The 26508-nt window shown below is 51.9% G+C and overlaps 1 protein-coding gene across 2 annotated transcripts; it reads left to right on the top strand.

The window, feature by feature from the left end:
- The first annotated feature begins 1840 nt into the window (after nt 1–1840).
- ACKR1 (atypical chemokine receptor 1 (Duffy blood group)) lies at nt 1841–24088 on the top strand. Of its 2 annotated transcripts, XM_073322430.1 has the most exons (3): nt 1841–5202; nt 20108–20231; nt 20331–24088. In XM_073322430.1, the coding sequence occupies exons 2-3, from the start codon at nt 20214–20216 to the stop codon at nt 21255–21257; spliced, it is 945 nt and encodes a 314-aa protein (XP_073178531.1). In that variant the 5' UTR covers nt 1841–5202; nt 20108–20213; the 3' UTR covers nt 21258–24088. The 2 variants fall into 2 exon arrangements, with proteins under 2 accessions (XP_073178531.1, XP_073178529.1); XM_073322428.1 differs by lacking the exon at nt 20108–20231 and having other exon boundaries at nt 1844–5202.
- Nucleotides 24089–26508: the final 2420 nt, after the last annotated feature.

Here is a 26508-nt window from a genome sequence, read left to right as displayed (position 1 = left end):
AGAGCAAGCAGATCACCTCTCAGCCTTCATCTCACTAGGCTAAACCAGCCAAGCTCTTTTCGTGTCCCTTTGTAAGATCAGCCCTCCATCCCCCTGATCGTCCACCTAGCCCCTAGCCCCTGCATCTCTTCCAGTTGGAATTTATCTTTCTTGATCATGGGAGACCAGAACTGCAGTGTTCCAGAGGAGGGCTTACCAGTGCCTTGTACAATGGCATTAATGCTTCCCGATCTCTACTGGAAAGGCCTCCCCTGATACATCCGAGAGTCTCAGGTCTTTCTCCTCCTCTGTCACGTTCAACTGATGAGCCCCCAGTGTATTGCCGAAATTCTTGTTATTAGTTCCTAAGTGCACGACGTTGCACTTCATGCTATTACATTCCATCCCATTTCTATTACTCCAGTCCTCAAGGTCACCCAACTCTGCCAGTCCTCCTCTGTGCAGCTGCCTCCCAGCATTATGTCATCAGCAAATTTTATTCGCACCCTCCTACTTTTTGTGTCAAGGGCATAAGGACCCCTGAGGAACCTGACAAGCAACCTCCCTCCAGCCCCACAGCTCACCTTTTCAGCACAGCCTGTTGTCAGCTCCGCCGTCAAGTGCCTTTCTGAAGTCCAGATACATTCGATCACCTGCATTTTCCTCCCCATTCTGGCCCTGAGTTTCTGAGGCTGTAATGCATCTGGACGGCCTCTGAGCAATCCCAGGCTGGACAGAGCCACCTGCCCCTCTGCCTGGTGAGAGCCACGCCTGCTCCACTCCCCTGGCTGGGTGGGTCTCCCTCCCTGGCTGAGGAAATGAGCTTAGGGAGGGCAGTGTACGGCTCTGTGACTAGGCTCCTCACCCCCTCAGGAGGACACCACACTTTGCATGAGCTGGGCGCTCGCCGCTGTCTCATTCTCGCTAGCTCAGCGGGCTGTGGGCTATGCCAGTTCTCTGCTCTGGGGCAGCCTGAGCAAACACCAGCTGGCTCCCAGCTTGGCAGTCAGAGGTGCTGCACAGGCCCTGGCTGATTTATAAGCCACCGATGAGAGCCGGGTGCCCCAAGACATCGCCCACCCTGCCTCTGAGTAGCCTGAATGGCAATGGCTGGAATGGAACTAAATTAAAAACCAGTGACAGCCGACCCTGGGGAAAGTGCTAATTCAGGGAGAGCAGAGTCATGGTCGGGGGAGCAGGGGAACCTCACCAGATACCAGATAGGAAAGTGGCTGCACCTCACAGAGCCAGCACAGACAGGGCCAGGCGGCAACTCCCCACATCATGGCCAGAGCTGGATAGGAGCCAGTGACCCCCCACCCCCAAACCTAGCAACATACACCCAAAGTGCTTGGCAACACACCCTGTGTCCTGCCCCTTCCATGGGCTACAGGGGCACAGGCAGGTATCCAGAGACATGCATACATGCACCAAGATACATGCACAGATGAGCCTGGGCACAGAAACATGTTCATGAGCTCACGTGCACACACACACACACCAGACTAGTTAGCCTGGACTTACCAGGCCCAGCTTGTTCCTTTTAGCTGATGTGCGTTTCAAGCAATGCCCCAATGCAGTGGAAAGCAAAGCTCCCGAGGGGACATAGAATCATAGAATATCAGGGTTGGAAGGGACCCCAGAAGGTCATCTAGTCCAACCCCCTGCTCAAAGCAGGACCAATTCCCAGTTAAATCATCCCAGCCAGGGCTTTGTCAAGCCTGACCTTAAAAACCTCTAAGGAAGGAGATTCTACCACCTCCCTAGGTAACGCATTCCAGTGTTTCACCACCCTCTTAGTGAAAAAGTTTTTCCTAATATCCAATCTAAACCTCCCCCACTGCAACTTGAGACCATTACTCCTCGTTCTGTCATCTGCTACCATTGAGAACAGTCTAGAGCCATCCTCTTTGGAACCCCCTTTCAGGTAGTTGAAAGCAGCTATCAAATCCCCCCTCATTCTTCTCTCTCTTTATGGAAGAGTGCACAGAACAATAGAGAGCAGCCCGTCTCCAAAGAGAACCAGCAGCCTCTAAGTAAAACTAATAGTTTTTTATAGACAGTTCTGTCGCATCACAGATTTATTCATAAAGCAGCCTACCCCTCCCCTTTGTTAGTTCAAATCCTCTTTCTCTATTATGCATGCACTTCTACCCCCTTATTGTTATAACTTTTAGCAAATCATAATGCTTCACTAACTTTCTTATCAGTATGGGTGTCAACCAGGAGACGAGGCATTAAGAACAGACATAACACAAAAACAAGGAGTGGAACACAGCGCCTCTGTATCTCAACAAGACAGCTCCCAGAACATCTGGTACAAAAATGCAGGAATGCAGGCCTCCCCTTTTTTCTTACTCCCTGCAACTTAAACAAGTATTCTTTTATTCTATTTATCTCGTTCAGGGACTTTCCCAGCAACCTTTATTGGCCTGACTTTGGTTCGGTTGGCATAACTGCTTCATATTTAATTTTTCTCACCTAACACACTGTTAGTGCATGTGCTAGAGGTGGATCCTGTGTGTCTAAAGCATCCAACCCTGAGGATTCCACATGACGGGATTCCTCTTGTTTCTGTTTTAGTTTTAAAAAGCTGGAAAATTACCTACAAAATACGTGAGCAGGATGTTAAGTTTGCAAAGTCAAGCCCTCAAAAGTCAGGAAATGCCAATGCACAGTTGCCCATGAAATCTTAGCGCTACCCCTTTGAGTGTCTGCATTAAGTCACAGTCTTTATAATCACATGCTATTTTTTCCATAGAACTCCTGCCTCATTCAGTGCACAGGATGGACAGTGAGTGAGAGAGGGAACTGTCTGAAGAAAAAGACATCTCTTGTGGTTAAATTTCTGGATTGGGGCCCAAGCTAGCTGGATTCTGTCCCTGGCTTTGCTGCAGAATCCCTGCACAATACTGGAAAAGACCTTTTCTTAATGCAGACGCACACAGGGGCAGAATTCAGGTGACATGAGCAGCCTTAATTCTGGCATTTCCTGATTTCTGAGGGCTTTAAATGGTAACCGTAATGGTTCTTTTATCACGGTTGTTATATGTCATGTGTAATAGTTAGGGTGAGCTGTTTGATAGGTAGTTATTGTTTGGGCTATTGCCTAGTTGCTGCTTTTTCACTGCACATGTTGCAATATTATGCTGATGACTGGGAATTAACAATTCAGCTTTTTTACAAACAGGTTTACTTGTTCTGTGAGTAGTTCACAATAAGAGTCACTCATTCTGATCAGTGCTAACTGGTGAATTATTTAGTATTCTCTGGTAATTAAAGAATAAGTCATTTCATTTATTTAATAAAATTATTGCAAAATAACACAGTTGCTTAGTGTGTAATTACTAAATACTACAGCATGTTATCCACGAAACAGCCGCATTCTTTTTCCACCCCTCAGAAATTTGAAGGCTAATTACAAGTCATTACTTTTGGTGGCGCCCAGAGCCCTTTCGGAGGCTTTGGTAGGCTCATAAGTGGGGTGAGTTAGTGGAGGAACCACACCCTCCTCTTTGCCCACTAGGGAGATTACACCCCATCAGAGTATGGTGGGGTGGGGGGAATCTGAGCCTAGATCTGTGTCATTTTGAAGCTATTTGATAAATCTCAAGATCTATTTACTGGCTCTTGCTAATCTCTAGGGAGCAGGTAGCCATCGCTTTATTCATTGTCAGTAAAAGAGTACAGACCCAGCGAAGGGTAATGATTCCTGGAGATCTGCTGGATCCTAAGGGATCCACAGGGGGCCCTGGGCCTGCTGTAATCCCACACTGGCTCTACCTTTGGTGGGCTCCCTCCAGACTACAGCAGCCCTCAGAGATTCCCGCAGGGGTGGGGAACAACACAGAAAAGGTCACTGACTTGGGTATTTGTTCCCTTCCTGAGTAACAGCTGTGAGGATGGGCAACAGGCACCCGCTTCTTGGCCCTACCCCTGGCCAACACAGCCCTCACCCCCCTGCCCCAAATGGACCATGCACTGCACTGAGCACAGTCTGTGCGCAGCTCAGCACAGAGGGGGAGAGATATAGGAAGATTCCCCTCCAGGAGCTTACAAAGGGGAGGGACATCCGGTGACTGAACCTGTCTTGCTCTAGCCTGGGAGAAAAGCCAAGGAGATGCTGAGCTCTCCAGGGTATAGCTGCAGAAAATCAGTGCTAGGATCCCGAGCCTAGGGGCTGCTGAATAGCTTGGGTGCTCCAGCTAAATCCAGAAAGCAACTATCGACAGACACTGCCCAGCCAGGTTACTGAGGAGCTGACCAGCAATGGGATGAAGAGGGGCCTATGCCTTTATGTCTCCTGTTTGATTATAAGGATGATGAAGGCCTGAGAGTTTGTCTTTTTGACATAAGAAATGCAAATCTGATCTGCCCAGGCACATAAGAGATAGCAGCAAAGTGGGGAAGGGAGACGTAGTCAGACTGTCTGACACACTTTGGGTTGAGTTTGCTTTTATAGATGCCTGTGTAACTCAAATGCCTAATCCACACTTGGAAAAAGGAGGTCTGAGTTAAAAATCCAAACCCTGCCCCCCCACCCCCTTTGAGTAACAGGGAGAAAAAGCTCCTGATACACAGGTAAGCCCAGCCATGAGTCCTCCAGCTGAACCAGGGGATCCAAGGATCACTAGTTCTGACATTTCTAAGGTAAGAAGCAATCGAACAAGCCAGAGAGGTGAGGGTGATGGTGGAATGGGAGGGCCGTGAGACTGGGAGGAGCAGGGAAGGACAGGTGCCCACACCATGCAGGCCAGTGAACTGGACCCCGAAGGATGCCATGTGGGGTTGGCTACAATCTGGCTGTAGGTTGGTGCTACGTGTAGTCTGAGATATGGAGTCAGTCGGGTCAGGTCTCTGGCATGCTTCTGTCTCAGGGCCTGGAACATGTATATGAAGCATTCAGACAGGAAGCCTGGAAAAGAGATGCATTCCTTGGCACTGGGGACCCTGTCAGGATATCCAGTACATTGGTCCCCTCCAGGAGTGTTTCCTGCCCAGAGGGCTCCAGGAACTTACTGGCAGCCCTGCCTCCTCCTGTTTCCTTCACTCGGGGGGGTTTTACAGGAGCAGAAAGTTTGTTTTTGGTGTCCCAGCTCTTATCTTGTAACAGCAGCCTGTCCCCTCCCCTTGGAGAGACAGACAGAGGCAGAGAGAGCTCTCCTGTATCAGCCACAATTCGCACAGCACGCGGACATCATGGGGAACTGCATCATCATTGTGGTGAGTCCAGGGGCTCCTTTGCCTACCTCCACTGTCCTCCTAAAATAGATTCGCTCCCATAGTAAAGGTGAGGGGCTGAGAGTAAAGGCAGAGTGTGAAGTGGTGCAGGTGTAACCCACACAACTTCTGGGTGTGGTGTTCTGTCCCATCTAGTGGCACCAAGACCACTTACAGAGTGAGTTAAATGGGTCTGCTCTACAGCCTTAGCTAACAGCCAGGTGGCTTTTAGCTCATGTGGTAGAGGCTCATGCACTAAGGCTAGCTTCAGAGGTCCCCAGTTTGATCCCACCCGCTGATGACCAGGGTCTGTCGGCATTACACAGGCACCTGCTGGGTTAACGCTCCTCACTCCTGAGTACAGCTGGTCAGGGCTTTCTGACAAAACAGGTTTTCACTGGAAAATGGTGAGTCGTGGAAACAGAGACTTTCCTTGGGACTGTCTTGGCATCTGTGAAACTGCCCAGGAAGGTTTCTCAGCTCCAGAATAAAATTTCTGGTCAAAGCCAGACAGGGCCTTGTCCCAGTTGCTGACAGCCCAGTGCTTCGGGCACTCCCCAGGCCCACATCTGAACCTGGGCTATAGGACCTCTTTCCAGTATGGCTGTCTGCACTGTTCTGCTTAGTCGGAGTAATTAAGTCAGGACAGATCCTGGGGTTAGGGTACTGAGGGGAGCCCCAGATTCAAGGCCCTGCACCAAGCCAGGCAATGCTGGGATGTGATCCCAGGTCTCCAGCAGAGCAGCTGAACCTCTGGACTATTGGATATTTGAACGCTGCTCTCGCTCGCTCTCTGGTTTTTCCAGGAAAACATTGACAGGGCTTGATGTCCAGCTGATGTGGAATGGGGAAAAAATTAGCTCTTGAAAACTTCCATGGGATGGGAAAGCATTTCCCCCCTCAGCTCTCCTCCTGCCTCCCCCTCCACCTGCCAGTGCCAGGGAAGAGACGCCCTGTACCTATGATTTGTGACGGGGGCTTTCCGCTCCCTGCTCCAAGTGGGACAAAGACCCAAACCAAGGAGCACGCCAGCTCTCCCTGCAGGAAGGGGAAGGTACTGCAGGATTCCTTCCTGGGGAAAGTAGCTCTAGAATCTCCTCTGCAAGAGTCATTATTTCTGATGGCAATTTCCTCCAATAAAGTGAGGAGACTCTGAGCTTGGGGGGAATGCAGGTGAGACAAAAATGAGTGACATCTCTCCAAACAGGGGACACTGGAGAGGGATGCTCCCTGCTTCCCTGGGCTTCCCATGCGTCTCAATCCCAATCCCCAGCCATCCCAGTCCTGGGCCACTCCTAAATCATCAGGAGTGGATTCCATGGGGATGAACACCAACAATGACAACCTGGGAGTGGTGCTGTTTATCCAGAGGCATCGTTCCCCCTCTTCCCATCCAGCACAGGAGCTCGGGGGGTTGCAGTATCATTTGTACTTGCAAACTGAACCCAGGCAGCTGGCTGGTACACAGATCACAGATCCCCCAGCTCCTGCCTGATCCCCTTGTCAGTGAGTGGTCATCATGTGGGGCAGACTGGCTCTTGTCTGCAGCACTAGAGCTGGAAGCTGCTATCACCAGCTTGAGAGCTGTGCCCAGCATGGCTAGCTGGCTGGCTGGTATCATGGCTGCATGAGCCATGGCATCTGTGAAGCATCCAGCATCAAGCCTGCCTGGCAGCTTGGCTGCAGCCTTGTCCTGGGGCCCTGAGCCAGGCACTGACCATGATTTACGACCTTTGCCCCAGGAAAATGGCTTTGTAAAAATGATGATCAGAGCATTAGCTCTGAAAACACGACTTCCTGATGCTGCTGCTCCTGCGCCCTGTGGGGCAGGCAGAGGGGACAGCTGGGCATAGGACTGGCTGCTTCCCATGAAAGAGCATGTGCCTAGGCCCACACTCACCCCATCTCCAGGGCTGGCTTTGGTTCTCCCCTCTCGCCTGGATGCCAGCGGGGCCCCAGTGTCACAGGCTGGACAGCTCTGCCCCCTGGGGCCAAGCATGGCAAACAAGCCCCAGAGAGCCAGCCTGCTCTTCCCCAGGGTCCCTCCTTCCCCACCAGCTGCAGCTCCAGCCGGTTTTCACTGGCATTTCCTCCACCCTGTTATTATTCTCCCCTGTCTCTTAGCTGGTCCTGCCTTGCTTTCCTCTCTGGTCCCACATTACCCGAGTCTCTGCTGAGCCTCCCACATCTGTTCCTGACCCCTAGGCTTCCCTGGCTGTTCCCCACATTCTCATTCTGCCCCACTTCACCCCTCCCCAGCCGCCAGAATCCCCCCCAACCCTTCCCTTCCCCCTAAGCTAGGTTCACTGGGGGAAGGAGATCAAAGCTCTGAGGTAACACATTCCAGTGTTTCCCCACCCTCCTAGTGAAATAGTGTTTCCTAATATCCAACCTAGACCGCGCCCACTGCAACTTGAGACCATTACTTCTTGTTCTGTCATCTGCCATCACTGAGAAGAGTCTAGCTCAGGGGTGGGCAAACTACAGCCCGTGGGCCACATCCGGCGCATCAGACCATTTAATCCAGCCCTCAGCTCCTGCCAGGGAGCGGGGTCGGGGGCTTGCCCGGCTCCCACGCTCCAGCCAGGGAGCGGGGTCGGGGGCTTGCCCGGCTCCCACGCTCCAGCCAGGGAGCGGGGTCGGGGGCTTGCCCGGCTCCCACGCTCCAGCCAGGGAGCGGGGTCGGGGGCTTGCCCGGCTCTGCGCGGCTCCCAGGAAGCAGCCGGCACGATCACCCTCCGGCTCCTATGTAGTACGCGCAGGTGCAGCCAGGTGGCTCCACACGTTGCCCCGTCTGCAAGCGCTGCCCCCACGGCCAATGGGAGCTGCAAGGGTGGTGCCTGTAGACGGGGCAGCGCGCAGAGCCACCTGGCTGTGCCTTGCAGCCAGAGGGGGACATGCCTCCGGGAGCTACCTGCGGTAAGCGCTGCCCGGACCCTGCACCCCTGATCCCGCGCCCCAATCCCCTGCCACAGCCCTGAACCACCTCCCACCCTCTGAACCCCTCGATCTCAGCCCAGAGCCCCCTCTTGTACCCCAAGCGCCTCATCACCAGCTCCACCCCCAGCCAGAGATCTCACCCACCCCCATGCCCCAACAGCCTGCCCCATCCCTGATCCCCCTCCTGCCCTCTGAACCCATTGGTCCCAGCCCAGAGCACTCTCCTGCACCCCAAACCCCTGATCCCCAGCCCCCCCCAGAGCCTGCACCCCCAGCCAGACCCCTCACACCCCTCTGCCATACCCCAACCCCCTGCCCCAGCCCTGATCCCCCTCCCACCCTCCAAGCCCCTCAGTCCCAGCCTGGAGCCCCCTCCTTCTCCCCAAACCCCTCATCCCCAGCCCCACCCCAGAGCCTTCACCCTCGTACACGCTAACCCAGAGCCACCTCCTGCACCCTGAACTCCTAATTTCTGGCCCCACCCCATAGCCAGCACCCTCAGCTGGTGCCCTCACCCCCTCCCGCACCCCTACTCCCAATTTTGTGAGCATTCATGGCCCGCCATACAATTTCCATACCCCGATGTGGCCCTCAGGCTAAAAAGTTTGCCCCAGCCTGGCCTAGCTCCATCCTCTTTGGAACCCCCCTTCAGGTAGTTGAAGGCTTCTATCAAATCCCCCCTCACTCTTCTCTTCTGCAGACTAAAAAACACAGTTCCCTCAGCCTCTCCTTGTAAGTCATGTGCTCCAGCCCCCTAATCATTTTTGTTGCCCTCCGCTGGACTTGCTCCAATTTGTTCACATCCTTTACAGTGGGGGTCCCAAAACTGGACACAGTACTCCAGATGTGGCCTCCCCAGTGCCGAATAGAGGGGAATAATCACTTCCCTCGATCTGCTAGCAAAGTTCCTACTAATGCAGCCCAATATGTCCTTAGCCTTCTTGGCAACAAGGGCACACTGCTGACTCATATCCAGCTTCTCATCCACTGTAATCCCCAGGTCCTTTTCTGCAGAACTGCCGCTTAGCCAGTCGGTCCCCAGCCTGAAGCAGTGAAAGAGATTCTTCCGTCCTAAGTTCAGGACTCTGCTCTTGACCTTGTTGAACCTCATCAGATTTCTTTTAGCCCAATCCTACAATTTGTCTAGGTCACTCTGGACCCTATCCCTACCCTCCAGTAGATCTACCTCTCCCCCTAGCTTAGTGTAAACTTGCTGAGGATCTTTCCAGGTATCGAAGTTGGCTGACTGGTCTATAATTCCCCTGATCGTCTGTTCCCCTTTTTAAACATAGGTAGTATGTTTGCCCTTCTCTAGTCCCCTGGACCCCACCTGTCCTCCATGAGCTCTGCAAGGTAACTGCTAATGGTTCTGAGATTTCTTCAGCTAGTTTGTCATTTAATTTCATCAGGCCCTGAATACATCCAGTTTATCACAATATTCTTTAACCTGTTCTTGCCCTGTTTTAGCTTGTGTTCCTTCCCCCTTCTTGTTAACAGTAGTCCTGTTGCATATCTGGTCACCATTAATCTTTTTAATGAAGCCTGAAAAAAAATTGGCATAAAACACCCCAGCTTTCTTGCTGTCCTCAGTTATTAGCTTTCTTTCCCTGCTAAGTAGAGCACCTCCGCTTTCTTTCATCTTTATCTAGCTCCTACTGTAGTCAAAGAGGGCCTGTGTTCCTGGGTGCCCCTTACACCTGGGCCTGCTGCGTCTCTGGGCCTCCCTTACACCTGAACCCCCCAGCCCCTGGACCCCCCTTACATATGGGCCTGTTGCATCCCTGAGCCCCCCAATAACACCTGGGCCCCCCTCATCCCTGGGCCACCCTTGCACCTGGGTCCCCTTCACCCCTGGGCCTGCCTTGTCCCTGGGCCCCCCTTGAATCTAGGCTCCCCTTTCACCTGTGCTTGCCTTGTCCCTCTCCCCCCACCTCCCCTTGCTCCTGGTCCCTCACTCTCTCCCTCATTGTGGCCTCCTCTGCTGAGAAACAGGAAGCCAAGGGGAAGACTGAGGCCTGGATCCCACACAGAGCAGGCAGATCACTAGCCCTCAGTCAGGCCACCAGACTGGGCCCGTGATCCCACAACAGTCGCGTGCAACGCCAGCGCAGAGGGGCTGTTTTCGGGAATGTCCCGTTCCAGTCTGGACTTGTTTGAAGGGCTTTTGGTGGTGAGATCCCTGCCCTGGGCTCTCTAACACTCTGTATCCAGAGACACTCCAAACAGCCAAACCCAGACCCAATTCTGTGGGACCCACGGCTGCCCTGCTCCCCACAGTGCCAGGCATTGCTGGCCCCCCATACTTCACTGCCAAGCTGTTCTGTTCCTATCTCAAACAGCCTCAGCAATCCAGTCTGAGGGGCGAGGCCCATAAGGGAGGGGAATCTGCCTCTTGGATTTCCCCACTGTCCGTTGGGCTGAGCCCAACAACCGGCTAAGGAGGGTTCACTTTGTGCTGGGAAATGAGGCCAGTTGTTCCCACTGTGGATGATGAGAGGGGCCCTGCCAGGCCATTGTTCTTGTCTTGTGTCACAGGTCATAAATCACAGGCCAATTAGGGAGAGGCAAGGGAAACTCCTGATTGTATGGCTGCCTTCCTGCCTGCAGCCAGTTCTGCCACAGTAGCTGGCCCTGTTAGGGTGGAGAGACCTGAGGAACTGGGTGGAGGAGGTGACTCCAGCTCCATGTCTAAGCATTAACATTGTGAGGTACCCAGAGAGCACTACACTGGTGATTTGTGCTCTAAGGAAATGGAGTCTCCTAGCCGCACTCCATGACTGTCCACACAGCCTGCGCTGCTGGAAGCCAGTTTGCTCCTAGGTCCAAATTCCAACAGCAGCATCTACATGACGGTTTCATTCTCTACAGTTAAAAATCTTTCCAAAAACTAAGAAAATTATCGAACAAAAACTCTGTGATGATGGAGTTAAAGTTCTAGACAAACATCTGTTAAGTGAAAACACTGCTCGTCATGCTTTGCAGTTACAGTAACACAAATTGGTGTTGAATGAGGGTTAAAAAACAAACTTTGCTGCCCCACTCAGTTGGTGATTAGCTGGGCTCTAAGGTGCTGTAGAGACCGGTGTCAATGATTGTCCATCACTGACTCGAGGAGGTTCCAGCTCATGTCACAAAACATCTGCTCAATGAAAGAGACCCAGTTGCTGCCTGACAGAGCTCAGCTTGCAATGGGATGTTAGGAAAAGGCCACTTCTAGGCCTTATTTCCTATGCGTAATGAAAGGGATTTATAGCTGTTACCTCCAGCTCGAGTGTAGCCAAGAGACACCTTTTCCTCACCCAGCATCAGACGCCAGGTGATCACTGCTTGTTTCATGGTGTTTGTCTGCCCCTCCTTCCCTCACACCACCTTCCCCCTCTCCTGGACTGTGCCAGCAGGTGAGCGCCCAAGCCCAGCCCTGCCTAGCCTGCCTCACACATAATGAATGTTACACTCAGATAACACACTTGCTTAAGACATAGTGACGGTCGTGTAACCCTTCTGCCTGTCAGAGTTGGCAGCAACAAGGGCCAAGTTCAGTATCTAGGGGTTCCATTCCAATAACACAATGCAAAACAGGCTCGAGCCCCCACCCGGTGACCTGGGACAAATATACACCAGCCCCGCTGGGTGCCTCCAAGAGGCAATACTTCCCCTCTCGCAAGCACATAGTCTGAGTGTAGCAAAAAGCCTTTTAATAACAGAGAGAAACAATGTGGCATTATTTTGGGGAAACACCACCAACAGGATTCATAACACAACCCATGAGCAAAACCCACCCCAAGCAAATTGGGGCATGTCCTTTCACTTTGGTTCTTGAGTACAGCAATCCAAAATCACCCAAAGTCCCAAAAGTCCAACGACCCCAAAGTCTCTGTCCTTGGTCAGGGCAGCCCCAGAGTTCAAAAATTTATCTGCAGAGTTTTACCTCCCAACCTCGGTGAAGATTGGGGGGGGGGGTGGTGTTAAGGGGCACCTTACGTGGTCCAAAGCTGATGTCCCACCTCTCCATGGGGCTCCGCTCCGCCAGCCGCTCCGCTCGCCATCCCTCAAACTGCTCTGCTCCACCAGCCGCTCTACTCCGCTTGCCGTTCCGCAAACTGAAATGCTCTGCCAGCCGCTCCGCTCGCTGTCCCGCAAACTGCTCTACCATATAGCTTCAGGCTCCCCCACTACTTAACACAACACTCAGTGATCTCAGCTCTTAGTAAGTTTAGCTCTTTTGTGATTTCAGCTTGTAGTAGGAGAGCCTCAGCACTGGTGTACCATTAGCCCAAGGTGAATTCAGCTCAGTAGCCTCCTAATGGAATCAAAATTAGCTCTGATATTCCACAGTGGAGAGAAGCAGAAGCACAATTAGCATATAGGACCCATACCACCAAGCATTAATACCTGTCCCCAACCTCTCTCAATTCACAGAGTTTTGGAACCCATGTCCCTTGCCTAGCAAGTGCTACTTAGTTGATGGCGAGTCCCTCCAGCATAACAAAAGGCCAAGTACAGTTCCACTGTCCTTGATTCCCATAATCAGGGTAATAATAATTTATTCTTCCTGCCCCAATAACAGAGACACTGAGGATTCCACAGCAGCCAAAGTGACCATTTGGGCGGCTATGGCCTCATTCTAGGCAGGGTGGGTGTGCCTATGCAAATGAGATCGACCCCTGAAGTTCTTTTCCACAACTTGCCACACCTCACCACCAGATGTCAGGGTGGAGCTCATCCTGACTCTGCTTACAGTTGTAAATAAGCTCCATTAATTCTAAGCATCCTGGCTACGAGACAGTGGTTGTAATAATAAATGTTAGCAAGGCAGCTTCATCTCAGTCACAGCTATAATTCTGCCCGGGGCCCAGCCTGGCCTCCGCCCACAAAACAGCAGCCTTCTCCTGAACCCACCAGCCTTTCCAGCATGGGCCATGAGCCCCCTGTCCCAAACACATAGAGCCCATGGCCCATCCTCCAGCTCAGCCTCTCATTAGGGGCACAAATGTCTTGCCTTAGACCAGAGACTCAACCCTCCCCCCTCATCCCAGCTCCCCAGCATGGCCCAGTGGCTACAACATCTCACACTCTTCTTCACGTACAGCCCAGAAGCCCCACCCTCTGCTCTGACCACAGAGACCTCTCCCACTCCTCCATCCTCCTTAAACAGCCTGGAGACCTCCACACTGCCCTTCCCTAGTCCTTCCTGATGGGAGTCCAGATACAGGCCCTTGGCCATCTCTCCCCAGCCCGTTCCACACTTCTCCAGAGGCTGATGTTCAGAGGTGAGATGCAAGGAGCTGTGACTTAGACTCCCTGGCCCTCAGCTCCGCACTGTGGCACTGGACCGGTGTAATTGAGGGCAGAACTAGGGTTACCAGATAGCAAGTATGAAGAATCAGGACAGGGGTCAGGAGCAGTAACAGGGTCCTATATAAGACAAAGCTCCTTATATCCAGACGTCTGGTCACCCTACGCAGAAAACAGCTCCTCACATTGACTCAGGCACCATCCAACCTCCTTACCAAGGAGAAAGGGGGACTCAGCTGGGGTGGGTTACAATGCAAGCTGGTTAGATTGAGAGAGCCATGGTCAGAGGTGATGTGGAAGCAGAGGGGCATGGGAGTGGAGGCTAGGAGTTGGGGTGACGTGCTGAAGGGGCTGAGAGAAAGGGTAAATTACATCAGACTGGATTTGTCTTTGAACTTGGCCCTGTACCTACATGTGGTCTAGATGGGACACTGTTTATTCGCACAGCTGGGTGTTACCAAAAACCGCAGTCCAAAAGCATGACACCACAGTAATTAATCCAACAGGAGGTACTAGGATGTGTGACTGCACCTTTCAAGCCAGGACTGCCCACATCCACACAAACACAATTACTTTGTGTGAATATTGCAGGAGAACATTGAATGCAAAGGCAACTATAAACAGCCAATAAACCTGGCTCCTAGTGGTTTATGCCTTGCTGTCACTGCAGACAGATGTTTTTGAATGTGGGATCCATGTATGCAGCCAGGGGAAAAAAGTGTCTGTGGAAACGGGGAAAGGAAAAGGTCAGCCAGGCAGGAAACTGAAGACCTGGGAGCAGACCAGTGGACTGGCACAAAAGCCAGCACGAAGGACACACTGAGAGGACAGGGATTTGTGACCTTTTGGAGTCCAAAAGGAACAAGAGACAGAAGCTGTGTGAGAGTGAGACAAATATAAGGACTTAGAATCATAGAATCATAGAATATCAGGGTTGGAAGGGACCCCAGAAGGTCATCTAGTTCAACCCCCTGCTCGAAGCAGGACCAATTCCCAGTTAAATCATCCCAGCCAGGGCTTTGTCAAGCCTGACCTTAAAAACCTCTAAGGAAGGAGATTCTACCACCTCCCTAGGTAACACATTCCAGTGTTTCACCACCCTCTTAGTGAAAAAGTTTTTCCTAATATCCAACCTAAACCTCCCCCACTGCAACTTGAGACCATTACTCCTCGTTCTGTCATCTGCTACCATTGAGAACAGTCTAGAGCCATCCTCTTTGGAACCCCCTTTCAGGTAGTTGAAAGCAGCTATCAAATCCCCCCTCATTCTTCTCTTCTGCAGGCTAAACAATCCCAGCTCCCTCAGCCTCTCCTCATAAGTCATGTGTTCCAGACCCCTAATCATTTTTGTTGCCCTTCGCTGGACTCTCCAATTTATGCACATCCTTCTTGTAGTGTGTCGAATAGAGGGGAACGATCACGTCCCTCGATCTGCTCGCTATGCCCCTACTTATACATCCCAAAATGCCATTGGCCTTCTTGGCAACAAGGGCACACTGCTGACTCATATCCAGCTTCTCGTCCACTGTCACCCCTAGGTCCTTTTCCGCAGAACTGCTGCCTAGCCATTCGGTCCCTAGTCTGTAGCTGTGCATTGGGTTCTTCCGTCCTAAGTGCAGGACCCTGCACTTATCCTTGTTGAACCTCATCAGATTTCTTTTGGCCCAATCCTCCAATTTGTCTCGGTCCTTCTGTATCCTATCCCTCCCCTCCAGTGTATCTACCACTCCTCCCAGTTTAGTATCATCCGCAAATTTGCTGAGAGTGCAATCCACACCATCCTCCAGATCATTTATGAAGATATTGAACAAAACCGGCCCCAGGACCGACCCTTGGGGCACTCCACTTGATACCGGCTGCCAACTAGACATGGAGCCATTGATCACTACCCGTTGAGCCCGACAATCTAGCCAGCTTTCTACCCACCTTATAGTGCATTCATCCAGCCCATACTTTCTTAACTTGCTGACAAGAATACTGTGGGAGACCGTGTCAAAAGCTTTGCTAAAGTCAAGAAACAATACATCCACTGCTTTCCCTTCATCCACAGAACCAGTAATCTCATCATAAAAGGCGATTAGATTAGTCAGGCATGACCTTCCTTTGGTGAATCCATGCTGGCTGTTCCTGATCACTTTCCTCTCATGCAAGTGCTTCAGGATTGATTCTTTGAGGACCTGCTCCATGATTTTTCCAGGGACTGAGGTGAGGCTGACTGGCCTGTAGTTCCCAGGATCCTCCTTCTTCCCTTTTTTAAAGATTGGCACTACATTAGCCTTTTTGCAGTCATCCAGGACTTCCCCGGTTCGCCACGAGTTTTCAAAGATAATGGCCAATGGCTCTGCAATCACAGCCGCCAATTCCTTCAGCACTCTCGGATGCAACTCGTCCGGCCCCATGGACTTGTGCACATCCAGCTTTTCTAAATAGTCCCTAACTACCTCTATCTCCACAGAGGGCTGGCCATCTCTTCCCCATTTTGTGATGCCCAGCGCAGCAGTCTGGGAGCTGACCTTGTTAGTGAAAACAGAGGCAAAAAAAGGGGTAGGGCAGGGCAGGGCTGTCTGTGAGAGTCCTAAAGTGATGGAGCTGCAGGGCCAGGTGGGACATTTCAGGGGGCCCATGGGGGCTCCTTCAGGCAGGCCCCCCAAGCGATGTGCCTTCGTACAGAGAAACGTCTCGCTATGAAACAACCCTATATTTGTGTCTGAGCAGGACAGCCAGGTAGATGGGGCATAACTGAGGAGGCACCAGGAATCGAACTCCACCCCACAGCAGCTGGAATCAGACTCTTGCAGGGTTGCCAATTCCACAGAGCAGGAAGACACCAGACAAACCCTGACAAGTTGCTAGATATAGCTGTTTAAGCACTCAAAAGGAGTCAAAAATGTCACTAAACAAAATGTCCAGAGAATTCAACAAAGAATTATATATATATGCGCCCAGGTGAGTATAGTCACAAAATCATTCACAGGCAGCTTGATAGTTTTAATAAAATCCATTCCATGCTCTTCTTACTACATCTGCTGCACACCAAATCAATGTCATTATGTCTCAATTGAGCATGTCCTCGGAAGGAATTGCATTCCAGGACTTCTTGGGCTGAGATCACAGTAATCTGCAGGTGAGGAAAAGAAGTTTGTGGAGGCTAATTGAATACTTTGCTAAAGCCAGGCGCACTTTGGAGAGAGCAGCACATTAGCCCGGGCTTGTTTTTACCCAAATGTTCTTTCTCACTGCTCCATAGTAGGTAGCACAGCCTGTGATGCAGGGAAAGATGGGTAATGAAGCAGGCTGGGTGGGCGAGGCAGGTTAGCCAGTGAGGAGAGGAGCATGGATGGAAGGTGGGGTGGGATGAGACAGGGCCATGTGCCCCAATGGGAATTCTCCAGGAATGAAGCCCTTATTACAGGATCAAAGGTGGAGCTAGCTTGATTTTGGCTCCCTTTTACTCCTTCCCCTGGCTTGGCCGGGGGTTAGCTGCCCAACTATTTTCAGAAATCAAACCCTGGAAGCGGAGGGATTGGGAAGGGGTCCAGCTAGCAGATTTTTGTTTTTAAATCTATTTTCTTGGCTCCCTGCAGCACCGAGCTCCGGTGAAGCCCTCTTCCCCTCAGCTCTGGGCTCTCCCTTTCACTAACCTGTTGTGATTTAGTTGGGGATTGGTCCTGCTTTGAGCAGGGGGTTGGACTAGATGACCTCCTGAGGTCTCTTCCAACCCTGATATTCTATGATTCTATGACTCTGAAAGTAAACAAAAATCTGCTAGCCAGACCCCTTTCCAATCCCCCCCAGCTGGGCAGTTAAGGCCAGCCAGGGGAAGGAGTAAAGGAGAGCCGAAATCAAGCTAGCTCCACCTTTGATCCTGTAGTAAGGGCTTTGTTCCTGGAGGCACGGTGACCCCCATCCCCTTGGGGCACGTGGCCCTGTCTCATCCCACCCCACCTTCCATCCATGCTCCTCTCCTCACTGGCTAACCTGCCTCGCCCACCCAGCCCGCTTCATTACCCATCTTTCCCTGCATCACAGGCTGTGCTACCTACTACGGAGCAGCAAGAAAGAACATTTGGGTAAAAACGAGCCCTGGCTAATGTGCTGCTCTCTCCAAAGTGCGCCTGGCTTTAGCAAAGTATTCAATTAGCCTCCACAAACTTCTTTTCCTCACCTGCAGAATACTGTGATCTCAGCCCAAGAAGCCCTGGAATGCAATTCCTTCTGAGGACATGCTCAATTGAGACATAATGACATTGACTTGGTGTGCAGCAGAATGTAGTAAGAAGAGCATGGAATGGATTTTATTAACACTACTGAGCTGCTTGTGAATGATTTTGTAACTATACATATTGGTGACTTTCTCTGAATGTCACAGTAATTGGCAGCGAAAGTCGCTAGATTTGTCACTGGTCACTTTGACACTTATTTTATCACTAGGGAAACCAAAAAGTCGCTAAATCTACTGACAAAGTAGCTAAGCTGGCACCACTGAGATGTGACAAATGGGTGTGAGGAGGCTCCCTCTGAGCCCTCAGTGCAGAACTTGGTCAGAGACTAAGACATAGGAGTGCAGCCTTTAAAACTCCTTGTCCAAACACAATGGCACAACCAGAAGGTTCCACAGGCTGGATTGTGCAACACTTGTCACTCACAGGTATGAACAGAGTGCTGCCAGCAGCAGGAAGTGTTGCACAATCTAGGCCTATGTCTATGCGATCAACAACCTGCTCAATGGAGCAGAGATTTCCAGGATGGAGCAGGGATCTCCATGGCGCGCCTTGTAAAGTAGAGTTTGTTGGGAATATTCTGGTGCAATGATTTTCTGAGAAAAATATGCAGTTTCCACAACAATTGAAATTCTCTGCAGGAAAATTTTGATTGTACTGAAAAATTTAAATTTTCTGTCGAGTAAACTGAAATGCTCACTGCAGGTCATTTCGAGCCAAATCGGAACGTTTCACTGGTTTAAATGGCCATTATACCATTTCCCACTGTCACGTTGCCTTATGGGTAGGCCCTACCAAATTCACAGCCATGAAAAACACGTCACAGACTGTGGAATCTGGTCTTTTGTGTGATTTCACTGTAGACACCAGCGTTTCTCAAATTGGGGGTCCTGATCAAAAGAGAGTTGCAGGCAGGTCATAAGGTTATTTTAGAGGGGGTCGCAGTATTGCCACCCTTACTTCTGCACTGCCTTCAGAGCTGGGCAGCCGGAGAGTGGCAGCTGTTGGCCGGGTGCCCAGCTCTGAAGGCAGCTCTGCCACCAGCAGCAGCACAGAAGTAAGGGTAGCAGAACCACAAAGCCCCCTACAATAACCTTGCAACCCCCCACTCCCACAACTCCTTTTTGGGTCAGAACCCCTACAATTACAACACTGTGAAATTTCAGATTTAAATAGCTGAAATAATGAAATTTAAGATTTTTTTATATCCTATGACCATGAAATTGACCAAAACGAACCCTGAATTTGGTAGGGCCCTACTTATGGGAGATGTAGTCCTGACTCCCATTCTCTTCTATGAGCCAGACTCCCTGGAGGACTACCTTGCTCATAAGGCAATCTGACTGAGCTGCATGGTGCATCATGGGAATCTCATGATTCAGGTTGCATTCCAGGAATGTAGTTGGGTCAAGGGAGAATAGCAGTATCAGGCTGCTGAACTCAACTCCCATAATGCAATGTGTCACTATGGGAAAATGCAGTTTAATGTTGCAATGAAGCATTTTGATTTCAGGAATATTGAACTGTTTCATTTTGACTGTATATGCTGAAATAAAACATTGCCACATTTTGGAACTGAAATTCTTCAGAATGTCTGTTCCATGGGAAAAATTAATCATTTTTGCCTCGTTTGAGGATATGGGGAATGTAGGGATGTTGGAATTTTCCAGGGGATGGAAATTCCAAATTTTGCTCACACATGCATTTCATACCAACCCCTGGTCCTTGTGCCACAGTAGTTCCTGCCCCTTTCCCTAGAGTGGGCCTGGAGGTGGAAGGGCCTGGTACTGCAGCGGTAAGCAGAGCCATCACCCCAGCAAAAGGCACCACCCAACTCCATCAGCACAAGAGTTCATTGGGGGGACAACACTACCCAGGGCCCACAGCCACATGGCCCAATAAACTCTGAATCTGGGGTGAGAAACAGTAATCCCTACTCAACTCCCATGCTGGCCTCATGTGGTGTCCCAAGAATCATCATAAAATCATAGAATCATAGAATATCAGGTTTGGAAGGGACCTCAGGAGGTCATCTAGTCCAACCCCCTGCTCAAAAGCAGGACCAATCCCCAATTAAATCATCCCAGCCAGGGCTTTGTCAAGCCTGACCTTAAAAACTTCTAAGGAAGGAGATTCTACCACCTCCCTAGGTAACGCATTCCAGTGTTTCACCACCCTCCTAGTGAAAAAGTTTTTCCTAATATCCAACCTAAACCTCCCCCACTGCAACTTGAGACCATTACTCCTTGTCCTGTCCTCTTCTACCACTGAGAATAGTCCAGAACCATCCTCTCTGGAACCACCTCTCAGGTAGTTGAAAGCAGCTATCAAATCCCCCCTCATTCTTCTCTTCTGCAGACTAAACAATCCCAGTTCCCTCAGCCTCTCCTCATAAGTCATGTGTTCCAGTCCCCTAATCATTTTTGTTGCCCTTCCCTGATGCCTCCTTCCAGCAACCGGCGTGTAAACCCTGCTACCCACAGAGCTGCCTGGAGTCCAGAGAACCACATCCTCCAGTACCCAATAGGTGAATTCCTGGGACTTGCTGGTGGCCAAAGAATGCACCCCCATCACCCAGTGAGTGAACCCCTGGGGCACATAGAGCAGCCCAATGGTCAAGGAATGCCGGCCCGGGTGGGGCACAGGGCTGAACTACCTGATGTTTCTCTTTTCCAGGCCAGCCACCTGGAACTGAACATGAGCAGCTACAGCTTTGAGGACATGATGGTGAATTACTCCTATGACTCTGAACTGACTTATGACACCCTGGCCTCTGCGCCCTGCCACAGTGGCTACTGTTCATTCTTTCGCAGTTATGCCTTCAACTTCCTGGCTGTAGTCTGTGCCTTAGGTCTGCTGAGTAACCTGGCCCTGGTGGTGGCCTTGGCCAACTGCCGGAATCTTTGGAGCTGGCCCCCTGGCAGAGCCTCCCTGTTCCAGCTGACGCTTGGCACCACCATCTTCACAGCCATGCTGCCATTTTTTGCTGCCGGCATCAGCCAAGGATGGGTCGTTGGTGACGGGCTCTGCAAGGTGGCGTACATGCTGTGGCATGGGAGCCTCTTCGCTGAGGGGCTGCTGGTGGCTGCCGGCGCAGGCAGTGCCATGTGGGGCAAATGGGTTCCCAGCCGGCACCACTGGTGCATGGCCGTGGCTCTCTGGGTGGCAGCTGTCCTCCTGGCAGTGCCAGCTGCCTTGCTGAGTGGAACGGAGGGGCACCCGCAGTTGCTCTGTATCATGAGGGACAGCGCCTGGTGGTACCTGGCCCATGTCACATCCTGCCTGGCTGTTTTCATGCTGCTCCCTGCTGCACTGGGCATGGCCAAGGCAGTGCTGACATGGCGCAGGAGTGGCTGGCACCTGCGGGTTGGGGTGACGTGTCTGTTCTTCCTTCTCTGGGTGCCGTACGGGACAGCCCTGCTCCTGGACTTACTGGTGAGGAGGCAGCTTCTCTACACCAGCTGCCATTTCCAGGAGTTTCTTGACTTCTTCCTGGGGCTGTCAGAGGGCCTCGGCATTCTGCACTGCTGCCTCGGGCCCCTGCTGCTTCTCGGGGCAGGGCTGTATCACCAAAGGATGCATGCTGACCCAGGCCCCCCCTGAATGCCAGCACAACATGTGCCAGGGCTCAGTATTGCCGACCCCAAATGTTCAAAAAGCACGAGTCAGGCTCACCAAAAATCATGAGATTGGCTTTTAAATCCTGCGATTCTGTAAAAATAATATTGGGGCACTTTTTATTTGCCTTCTGCTTTTCGAGCCTTTAGTGCTGCTTTCTCTATAGCCACAAAGGCCGGAAACAGACTTTTTCTTTAAGAGTAAAGGCTGAAGTCACCACATCTCCACTTGGCTCCAGGAAAACAATAATTATCATGCATGAGACTCATGACAAACTCATGAGAGTTGGCAACACAGGGGGCAGCATCATGTCCTCCAGCTCATGCTCTGCATGGCCATGTAGGCACCCATGCTGAAATGCCTGAGCTCGACTTGCCATTCCTGGCACTTTCTGTCATCATTTCCACCCAGGCAGAGCGGCTGCATCCCACTTCCCACCAGTGGAAATGACAACACAAGGTGCCGGTGGGCAAGGGGGAAGTCAGACCCCCATATCTCTGCCCCGGGGCTGTGGAAGCAGCATTCACAGCCATAGGACTGAGTTGACCAAGCTCCCTTGTTCACCTGAGCTTCCTGCCACCAACTGAAGCAGGAGAAGGTGGGTGAGGTATCATCTTTAATTGGAACAACTTCTGCTGGTGAGAGAGACAAGCTCTTGAGCTGCACGGAGCTCTGAGAACCTGTCCCAGACCTGGACTCTGCAGCTCGAAAGCTTGGCTCTCACCGACAGATGTTGGTCCAGTCAAAGATGTTACCTGACCCACCTTGTCTCTGTCATATCCTGAGACCAACATGGCTGCAACAACCTGCAGGCGATGGACGGGACCTCTTCACTGCAGAGTTAACTCAAGTTATAACAGGAGCGCTGCCTCTTGTTCTCCTCCCATCCTCACACAAACCCCTCACTCAAGTGTGCTGCTTTTAACTGGAGCTAGCTGGGCCATCGGGGGTACAGGCGACAGCTCGGGCAAACACAACTTGTCAGCAGCTAACACAACCACTCTCGTGTGGATGAAGGCCAGCTCCACTCGAGTGCTACTAGTCCTCCAGCACCTTCCTACAATTCCCCTGTGGGCCCAGCAAGGACAGACAAATTCTCCCCTAGTTCACTGGGAAAGAATCCACAGAGCTGCAGCTCACAGCAGTGCTAAGAACCAGGGGATGTGCCCCCAGGAGCCATAGCGCCTCACAGGAGCACCAATGTGGACACAGCAGCTGGAGGGTTACTGCACAGTGGGGCTGCTCTCACGTGAGCTGGGCTGACTCGAGAGGAGTCACCAGAGCATAGGGAGCTCGAGTTAACTGTGCCCTGAAGACAAACCCTGAATCTCAACCTGTCCAAAACAGAGCACTTAATCTGTCCCCCAAGCTCTCCGAGCACCCTGCTCTCTTGGTCCCCTGCCACCACCATCACGCCCATAACCTGGACATTGCCTTTGACTCGTCCCTCTCTCTAGACATCCATGCTTTGTCTGGATCATATCCCTCCTTCCAGCCAGGCATGTCTAAGACCCAGCCTGTCCTTTGGCCACACAGCTGTGTCTCTGGCCCATGCCTTCATCATCTCTCACCTTCATGACCACATCCTTCTCCTCCTCTCTGGCCTTGACAAACCCCATCTTCCCCCTTAAACCCTTTCAAAAAACTACTGACAGATCATTGCCTGGCTCATTGCGCTCAGCAGGTCACCCTCCTGTGCCTCCCTATGCTGGCCCCACCTCCGCCACGGCACTGAACACAAACGACACATCAGCCCTTCCCAGCTATGGCCTGCCCAACTAACTCTCATCTTTTAGATGGCACTGAGCCATCGCCCTTCCCCCCTGTTAATGATGCAGCCTTCAGCACCCATCAGTCAGCTCATCCCAGAAGCACCTTCTCACTCACTCCCCCGCCTGCCCTTATGCCGGGGACAAGCAAAACCACAATGTTCTCAGACTGAAACCTCTCCAAGCCCCACCTAGGTCTGCTGCCTAGGAAAGGCTGGACGGTAGCTGGGCGGCTGCTGGGCTGTGACTGCTGCACAGTCCCTGTTCGCTGTGCTCCCGGAGCTGTCTGTGTAACCTCTGTGATGCTCTGTACCTCGGGGGAACATCCAGCATCCCCATGTTCAACCTTATGATTGTGAGGTATCCAATGCAAAATTTGTCATGTCAGGTGTCTTCGGAAGGCTCATGATGTACTGAGCATTGATGTTATAGTAATTAATGTTATAGTAATGTTATAGGTTATAATTTCATGTTTATAGTTATGAGGCTGAAAATGTACTCTCACGGCTTAAAGCAAACCCAGGGAAAAACTCTCCAAGACCAGAGGGGCAGTTCACACCTCATCAAGGCCTGTATGGGACAAACCCAGCCCAGCCTCATAGGAACAAAGGACGTTGGCCTAGGCAGCAACAAAAGGATCTGTTGGACTCTCGAGTGAGTCACCCCCCTTCCTTTGGTCAGTTTGGGACTGCGATGAGGTAATGCTCACCTGACTCTGAAGGGGGGGTGGGGCAAAGCCAAGTGGGAAGAAAGAACATGATAAAAGGGAGAGACATTTGCTATGCTCTCTCTCTCTTCCACCTACACCTACAGACACCACCACCATCCAGCGACTGAAGTGCTGATCAAAGGGGAGAGCCTGGCTGAAGGGCAACCAGCCAGCCTGTGGTGAAAAGCATTTAAGTTTGTAAGGGCCCTGAAAATGTTCAAATCAGCTTAGAATGAGTTTTGCTTTTATTTCCTTTGACCAAATCTGACTTGTTATGCTTTGACTTATAATCACTTAAAATCTATCTTTATAGTTAATAAATCTGTTTGTTTATCCTACCTGAAGCAGTGCGTTTGGTTTGAAGCATGTCAGAGACTCCCCTTGGGAGAAGAAGCTTGGTACATATCAATTTCTTTGTTAAATTGATGAACTCATATAAGCTTGTAACGTCCAGTAGGCATAACTGGACACTGCAAGACAGAGGTTTCTAGGTTTGTGTCTGGGACCAGAGGTATTGGCTAGTGTAATTCATTTGCACAATCCAAGGAGCAGCTTACATGCCAGAGGCTGTGCGTGAACAGCCCAGGAGTGGGGGTTCTCACAGCAGAGCAGGGTAAGGCTGGCTCCCAGAGTCAAGGATTGGAGTGACCTAGCAGATCACTGGTCCAGACAATACCAGAGGGGAACATCACAACCTCCCTCGTCTCTTGTCACATACATCGATTGTAAGCTCTTTGGGGCAGCCCATGATGTGCATAGTACCTAGCACAATGAGGCCTCCATTCCTAACTGCACCTCTAGGTGCTTCTGCCATTCAAACAATAAATAATAATCTATTCCTGGTTCTGGCAGGGAAGTGTTGTCTAGTGGTTTCCAACAGAGTAGCCAAGTACACAGTTACGGCAAATGCCTTCTGAATGGCAGCGAGTCTGGGGCTTGGATTTGTTGTATTCCTGACCAAGGGTCTATGTCCAATTTTGCCACAGGGTACGGGCTCTGTAAAAATGTTGCCTCCCTCATGGAGAGGGCTCCAAGGCCTTGCTCAGTTGTGGAATGCACAGAGATCCTCTCAGCAACCAGTAGGTCTCCAGACTCCCAGCTCAGTGCATCTTCCCCTGAGCCCCCAGGTGCTGAGCAGTGGAGGTGCTCTCCCCAGATATGTGGGGGAAGAAGGGAGGGCAGTGAGTGTTAGGGAGGAAGGGCGGGGTGAAGGGGTTAGGGTGGGAGGTGAGAGGACAGAGTGGAAGGGGTCCAGTGGGGCAGACAGACAGGGAGAGGGGACAGGGGTGTAGGGGAGAGAGGAGCTATGGAACCAGGAACCACAACCCAGGGCTGACGCTGGCAAAGCTGCATGAGCACAATGTGGGATGTGGATAAGGAATGAGGTGGGGAAGGGAAAGAGGGAACTTACCCTGCTGGGAGCCCCATTGGGGTGCAGCCTCATGGGGCTGTGGGGAAGGGTCTAAGAGTACAATGCCCCCCCCAGGGTGAGATCTCATAGGGCTGGAGGGGGGGTCTACGTGTACAATGGACCACCTCCCCCATGTCCCTGCCCCTCACTGGTCTGTGCAGAGAGCAGAGGTGACAAGCTGTGGGTATGAGGGGCTTCTCCCCCAGGGGGTGACATTCCCTGCCCCCACAGGCTGGCCCTGTCCTAAAACTCCCATTTCTTGGGCTGCTTAGGGCACTATGACTGGCTGGTTAAAGAAGTACCCCCCGCCCCCACAGTCCCTGAGAATGCGCGAGGGCTTCCTGTGGATGGGCACGCCCCACAGGGGGCTGCTCACTGGCCAGTCCACCACACTAAACTGCAGCCCCTCTGCCAAGCCAGACCCCTCTGTAGTTCACACCACGGCCATCTGCCCAATGCCTGCCTGCAGGCAGCCGTACAACCACAACTCCATCTGTGTGCCGGCAGCCATCTCCCTGGGGGCGGAGACAGGAGGCAACACTCCAGCATGGGGAAGGCATACCAGAATCTGCAGTCCCTCGTCCGGGTTAAGGTCCCAGCTTCCCCCCCACCCCTAGTCTTAGCATAACCCAATGGCCAACCCCTGACCTCAGGGATCAGGGGCTGGGGAGCACCCAATCCATGGGTCACCCAGCGTGGCTGACCCCAAGCATTCAAAAACCATGAGTCAATCAGACAATCTCCAAAATCTCCGAGGCTGCTGGGCCTGGCAATGAGCAGGGAAAGTGCCACTGCTGCATCAACTTACAGCAGCAGCTAAAGCTTCAGCGCCTCACAGGTGAAGCCACAAGGAGCCTCGCTGGGTCCTGCCCTGGGGTAACGGGGGCTGTTCCCCTGGCGACAGGCTCCCTGCATCTCCATCCCTGGATGGTCCCAAACATCCTCCCAGGCTGAGCAGGCACAACCAGCTCCAAATCCAGCCTGAGCTGCCTTCCCTCTTCCCACCTGCGGCCCAGCCCAGCTTCTCCTCCGCCAGCCACTTCCCCCATGCTGCACATTGGCCCAACCCCACGGCTCTGTGCATCCCGCCCCGGATCCCCCCGTCCACATGGCTCTGTGCATCCCCCCCATCCCCGTGGCTGTGTGTATCCCCCGACACCCCCATCCCTGTGACTCTGTGCTGGGAAAGCGGCAAGAGAGCATGCCCCCCCCAACACTAAGACATTAGCTCAATAATCTTCAAATGCCACCTTAAAACCTCCCTGTTCTCTTTAGTCTGTGACTGATTCTCTCTCTAAAGTATTTTACCAGGCCGCATATTAAGCCTGCAATATGCAAATACAGCAT

The sequence above is a fragment of the Lepidochelys kempii genome, chromosome 24 (assembly GCF_965140265.1).
Source record: "Lepidochelys kempii isolate rLepKem1 chromosome 24, rLepKem1.hap2, whole genome shotgun sequence".
In the NCBI taxonomy this organism is placed as follows: domain Eukaryota; kingdom Metazoa; phylum Chordata; order Testudines; family Cheloniidae; genus Lepidochelys; species Lepidochelys kempii.
This window is presented reverse-complemented; position numbering and strand designations above follow the sequence as displayed.